Source organism: Galeopterus variegatus, unplaced genomic scaffold (genome assembly GCF_000696425.1).
Source record: "Galeopterus variegatus unplaced genomic scaffold, G_variegatus-3.0.2 Scaffold2473, whole genome shotgun sequence".
NCBI lineage: Eukaryota > Metazoa > Chordata > Mammalia > Dermoptera > Cynocephalidae > Galeopterus > Galeopterus variegatus.
Genome location: NW_007728584.1, coordinates 68,342 through 74,693, shown reverse-complemented (window position 1 = coordinate 74,693; position 6,352 = coordinate 68,342). Strand labels below are relative to the sequence as shown.

Sequence of the window (6,352 nt, the reverse complement as noted above, 5' to 3'; positions counted from 1 at the left end):
GGTTCTTGACCAGTTTCACTGAATTCGCCAAAAGGACCAGACATCCATCTGCCTCCAGCCTCTAGTTTTGTTTGTCTGGGTTGACTTGTTTCTTTCAACTCTCAGTGGTTCAGGAATGGGTGGGAAACGGACCAGTTAAAGCAATATTTGCCTCCAAACCATTGCTTTCCTCTTTTCTTTCGACACCCATCTATCAAGCGTAGCTTCTCAGTGGAGACTCTTAGAAAGATTTCCCAGTGCGTGTACATACGTGTACATAGGTATGGGTTAAGTGTACCTATTAAAAATCTGGGGATATTCCTTTTTGGAGAGTGGGGGTGCTGGGAAAACTTACAATACTCTATTTTGAATTGAGCACAGGGTAAAAGCTATATTGTCACAATACATGCACACAAGTAAAAGAAAAAAAAAAACCAAACCAAAACGGAATACTTTCTAAGCATAGTATATGCTGAATTTCAATGATTCTGTTTCTATAAGAACTCTATAGGACTCTGGCTATGAAGCCTGAAAAGGTAGGTTCTTAAGATACTTCTGAATTCATCCTTCAAAAGTGACTCAATAAAATGCTACTTGAAGGTCACACAAAATACACGAGGAAGGAAGGGCCAGGTCCTACGTGACCACACAAGGCAGAAAGGGCCTTTGGTTACAAGGAGAGTTGCACCAATTGGTTATTAGTTAAAAAAAAAAAAAAAAGAAATTGTTTCCAATCTGTACACTTCTCATCTGCTTCAACCAACAGGTGAAATACCTTGATTTGAAGAAGGGGTGGTAAGTTCCTTCTCGCTATATATGGCTATATTTAAACATCTTCACTTTCCTGATATGTAAAATAGACTATATTATTATAATTATCATTAATATTTTTTACAGACAGCATCAGCTCTAAAAATATCTGAATTGGAAATCACCACTATTTACTTTTATCAAAAAGCATTTGTTTGTTTTCCCTGAATTGTCACATTTGTGCTGATGGTGGACATAAATGGTGATGAGAACAAAGAAGAGACGCAGAAGATGGCTGGCAGAGAACGTTCCACAGTCATTCCTCAAGAGGCCCCCAGCCCGGACTGTGTGCTGGGTGAAGAGTTTTGGAGGCGCTGCTCCTTCCTCTCTGGTGTGCCAGCTAGCACAGGTGACCTCACACTCTCCCTGCCCCTAAATGCCTTTGCACTTGTTGTGTGACTACTCCGAAGATATCTAGGAAGAGTCAAGTTCTCATTTTCTTGGTTTTTACAGCAAAGAACTGGACTGCAACCTCCTGGGGTGATTCACAGTCTCCAGAGATGCTGAGAAGTGGTATAAACTGGGTTCATATACAGCAGAGAACACCCATTTTTAAGGGTGGTGGGATGACCCCATGTTGTCATACCTGTGACAGGTGGCCCAACCTCATGCCCTTGTACAAAGGGTGGGCAGAACAACTCCATAATATTTGTGTACTCACAGGTGGATCATGCCATTATACGAATAGGCAGACCAGCAACAGATTATATTAAGGACAGGCAAACCAACACCATGTCTTTGTTCCATCAGGAAGACATGTGCCTGTCCTTGTATTGAGGATAGGCATACCTACACTATTGTACTTAGGACATCATCCATCCACATTATATTAAGAGAACAACATTGTTCCATTGTACTGCAGATAGGCAGACCAATAACATGTTATCTTTACTGACAGATGAGCCAACACCATAGCATTGTATTAATCAGTGGTTCAACCCAATGTCACCAGACTGAGGAATGGCCAATAACACCATGCCATTGGACTACAAGTAGGCAGGACAACGCCAGGCCATCAAACTAAGACAGGAAGACCAACACCAAGAAGTACACCAGAACTGCTCAGGATGCACACAAATACTTATTGCTTTTGTCTGTACTGGCTGCATTGATAGCTGCAGGAAGGAGAGCTGAGCTTTTAGTACAGACAGTGACACTGAAAACACACCAATGGCTGGTTGACAGGAAAGAGAACAGAGTAAAACACCCAATGCCCAACCCTCACTGCATCCTTCTGAGATGTGCATGTCTCCTGTACACAGGACTTCCTGACCCATGAGGGTTAAGGGGAAGCTTCAGAGGGGCAGGGAAGGAGCCCACAGACTTCGATATGGCAGACAGAGATACCAGCACGGTATCGCCCACCGTGGCCGGAAACAGGCATGTAGCAACAACCCAACTACAGTCCCAACAAGTTGGCCCACGGGAAAAGTGCTTGTTTTAAAGTGCAAGATGTTGACACTGTCCCTGGTAGAACCTATTTTTGAAAAACATAAAGTGCTTTTTATTTTAACTTTTTTTTTTTTTTAGCTTGAATACCACAGGAAACAAAAAAGAATTTCTATTATAGTAGGTGTTTTCCCTGTTGCAGCAGGAAGTATTCAAAAGTCTGAAGTGGGCATTTCAATTAGGGGTGTTTTTTTTTTCCTTTCACTCTTGCAGGTAAAAAAAATCAGATGTTTATGCTGTTCTTCAGTAACACACAGTCTTTTTGAATGAACTATTTCTTTTGCATATGTGACACTTGCATATCTTTTGAGTCTACACTAGTGATGTACAGGAAGCGTTTTCCTCCTACAACCCTAAAGCGATGCTCCAAGTTCATACTGTTGGCTGAGCGCCCGCCTTCTGAACCCTTCCCAGATTGCCAGGGGGCAATTAGAATTGAGTACAAGTGGTACAACTCACCCTGATGATATCTCAAAATAAAATCTCAGGTACTACGGAATACGGAAGTCAGTGAAGACATATGAGTAAGGGTTTTGCGCTGGGATCGTGGCTTATGGCGCAGAGATTTCCCCATGACACAAGCATTCCCTGTAGCCTTCTAAGAGTGGGATCCATCCAGGAGGTGATGGACCAGTGTTCCCAGAGGTGGCTGGGCAACCCCCAATACCAAATTGGTCAGCCCATTCTTTCAACGTCAGCCACTTATTGTAGAATCCTTCTCTAGCTGAAGCCGGGAGGGATGGAGATGTTGCCCTCAGAGGCTGTGATGGAAAGCCATGAGAGAAGAATGGGGAGTAGGTGGCCTGGGTTAGGTCTAGAATGATGGTAGTGGTGGCTATGAGTTCTGCTCATGTCATCTCCCAGAGAGGGCAACAGAGTCGTTACAAGGAGCTGCTGTACCCCATGGCTTGGCCAACTTCATGCTGGTTGTGGCTCTCAAGGTCTTAAGGAGCCTTCTCTGGAGTCTCTCCTCTTTCTGGGGGCTTTTCAGGGCCTTTCTGTTTTAGAGTTCATGCAGAAAAGCTCTGTGGCAGGAAAGCCGAACAGCCCTCCTCTTTGGACCTCACCCACAAGTCTCTCCTCCGTGGCAGGGTAGTTCAGAGGCTCTGATCCCGCGCACTTCCAGGGCCTCCTCCCCCTGGTAATACACGGACATCGGGGGAGATGTGGTTCTCAAGTTTGCACTTTTCCTGACCACTGGGACCCTTTACAGTCAATGCTTCTGTAGAATAAATACAGTTCTGCCTTAAGAACTTAGGGGAGGTGGGTAAGGGGGAGCTTTCAAAGTGGTTCTTCTCTGATCTTGTCCCGACACTGAACTTGGGACTGGTGCTCCCGGGGAGACTTTTGGGAGGGCTGGAGTCCACACTGTAGAGCAGCTGCCCCTCATCATCTGTGTCTGCATCAATGTACTGGTGGATACCTGCCTCGAAGTTGAATGCTATTGCCGTGTGTTTCTCGGGCGACCGGGGGGGTGTCCTAGCACTTGCTGTGGTGTAGATGGAGGACTCGGGGCTCAGCACAGGCTTGTCTAAGAGTGTGGCACACTCCAGTCCAGCAACAGCAGCTGCAGCACCCCCCCGGTTCCTAAGAGGGTCATGGTACATCCCCAGAACAGGGAGTAGTGGACTGGGATGGCCCTCCATGAAGTTGACTTTAAGTGCTCGAAGCTTCAAGGGGTTGTTGGTCTTCATGGAACTCTTGGGGCTCTCGATGATGAAACTAGAGTGATGGCTAGTATTGGAGGTGGGGTTGGCCTCCACAATTCTACCACCACTGGCACCCAGAGCTCCCCGCCAGCCCATGTCTGGGGCTATGCTGCCCCCAGTCTTGCTGGAGAGTGATGCCAAAGGGCTGTGGGAGAATCTGGTGGCTTCCGGGAAGTCTGTGGCACAGCTAATGAAGCTATCAATGCTCGACATACTTCGCATGTCAATGACCCCTTCTGTGCGAGTGGGCAGAGGGGCTATGGGGCTGGGGATACTCTCCATTTCAAGTTCTTCCTTTGGTTTGCTCTGTGCTGCTGACTCCTTGGTATTGAGGATGGGTTGGGATTGGGTCTTGGCCATCTTATTGTACATGTCTTCCAACTGCTGGACGTTCAGGTGCTGAGGACTAGAAGATGATCTGGCCTTCTCAGGGGATCCCTGCTCCTTGGTTTCAAAGGACTTACTTGAGCTGGTTTCAGACAGTGTCCTCTTTGTCCATTTCCATTTGTTGGGAGACATGTGGTTATCTTGCACTTTATCCTTCTTACCCATATTCTCCCCATTTTTCTCAACCACAATGTCCATCATCTCAATGCTCCGGGCAAAAGCATCCTTCATGTTCATGGATACGATGCTGCCATTCCTCTTGGCTCTCTCCAAAGCCTCTCTCCTCTTGATTGCTTTCTCCTGCCTCTTCTGCTCCTTGTAGAACTCAGAGAAGTTATTGACAATGATGGGAATGGGAAGAGCAATCACCAGGACCCCTGCAATGCAGCAGAGCCCCCCCACAATTTTCCCCAGGAGAGTCTTAGGGTAGATGTCTCCATACCCAACAGTCGTCATGGTGATGGTGGCCCACCAGAAAGAGGCTGGGATGCTTTTGAACTTGGTGTCTTCCTCATCCTTCTCAGCAAAGAAGACAAGGCTAGAGAAGATCATGATGCCCATGGCGAGAAAGAGGATGAGCAAGCCCAACTCATTGTAGCTCCTCCGCAGAGTAAAGCCCAAGGACTGGAGGCCGGTGGAGTGGCGGGCAAGCTTAAGGATGCGGAGAATACGCATGATGCGGAAGATCTGGACCACGCGGCGGACGTTCTGGAACTGCAGCACGCTCTTGTTGGATTCGGTGAGGAAAATGGTGACATAGTACGGCAGGATGGCCAACAAGTCAATGGCATTGAGTGGGCCCTTGAAGAACTTCCACTTCTTGGGTGAGGAGAGGAAGCGCAGCAGGTACTCCATGGTGAACCATGCAATGCACACAGCCTCCACGTGGGCCAGCTGGGGATTGTCTGTGCTCTGGCCGAACTCATCGAGGCTCTGCAGCTCGGGCAGCGTGTTGAGGGACAGGGCAATGGTGGAGAGGACGATGAACATGATGGAAATTATGGCAAGGATCTGCGAGGAGAAGAGAGTGGAATTTAGTTATCAACCACCAACGGGATGATCATCATAGCACCCTGGGTCTGCATGGCAGTCCTCAATGTTCAAGAGCATTTTCACATCTCACGAGTCCCTTAATGACTGAATGTTTGAACTAAAAAGATAATTTATTCAAATCTACTTATTGTACAGGTGTAGAATCTGAGGCCCAGAGAATTAAAATGATTTAAAGCTAATCAGCAAGCCCAGAGGGGGCCAAACTTTTTCTATAAAGGGCCAGATAGTAAATATTTTCACTTTCCATGGTTTCAGGTACCTGATGTAAACCATGGTTTGAAAATATTAAATGGAAAATTTCAGAAATAAACCATTCATAAGTTTTGGGTTACATGCTATTCTGAGTAGCATCATGAAATCTTGCAATATCCTGCTCTGTCCTACCTGGGATAGGAATCATCCCTTTATCCAATGTATCCATGCTCTATCCACTACCTGCCTGTTAGTCACTTAGTAGCCTTCTTGATTATCAGGTGGAAAAAACATAGTATATGTAGGGTTTGGTACTATCCAGTCATCCACTGGGGTCTTGGAACGTCATCCTTGTGGATAAGAGGGTACTACTGTATCTAACTCTGCAGGTATAGCATGAAAGCAGCTTTGGATAATACATAAATGAATGGGCATAGCTGTGTTTCAATAAAACTTTCTTTACAAAAACAGGCAGTGAACTGAATTTGATCTGCAGGCCATAGTTTGCTGACTCATGATCTAGACCAGTGGTTCATAATTATAATGGGGCGGGGTACTACTTTCATGATGATGATACCTGTGATAACAATAGTTGCCCCTTATTGAGTGTTGGTTGTGTGCTAGGCACTTTCCATGAGATATTTTATCTCATTCTTACAACAACCCCATTAAGTAGCATTAGTTCCATGAACAGATGAGGAAGCTTGGCTTACACAGCTTAAAAGTGGCAGAGCTAGGTCTGTCTGACCCTAGAGCATGAGCTCTTCAGGCTG

At 46.1% G+C, this 6,352-nt stretch overlaps 1 protein-coding gene across 1 annotated transcript; it reads right to left on the bottom strand.

The window, feature by feature from the left end:
• Positions 1-2,318: 2,318 nt before the first annotated feature.
• Positions 2,319-5,363, bottom strand: KCNB1 (potassium voltage-gated channel, Shab-related subfamily, member 1; the record flags this gene model as incomplete). Its single annotated transcript, XM_008581843.1, has 1 exon — positions 2,319-5,363. A coding segment is annotated over one exon (2,028 nt), but the record flags the coding sequence as incomplete, so codon positions are not given.
• Positions 5,364-6,352: the final 989 nt, after the last annotated feature.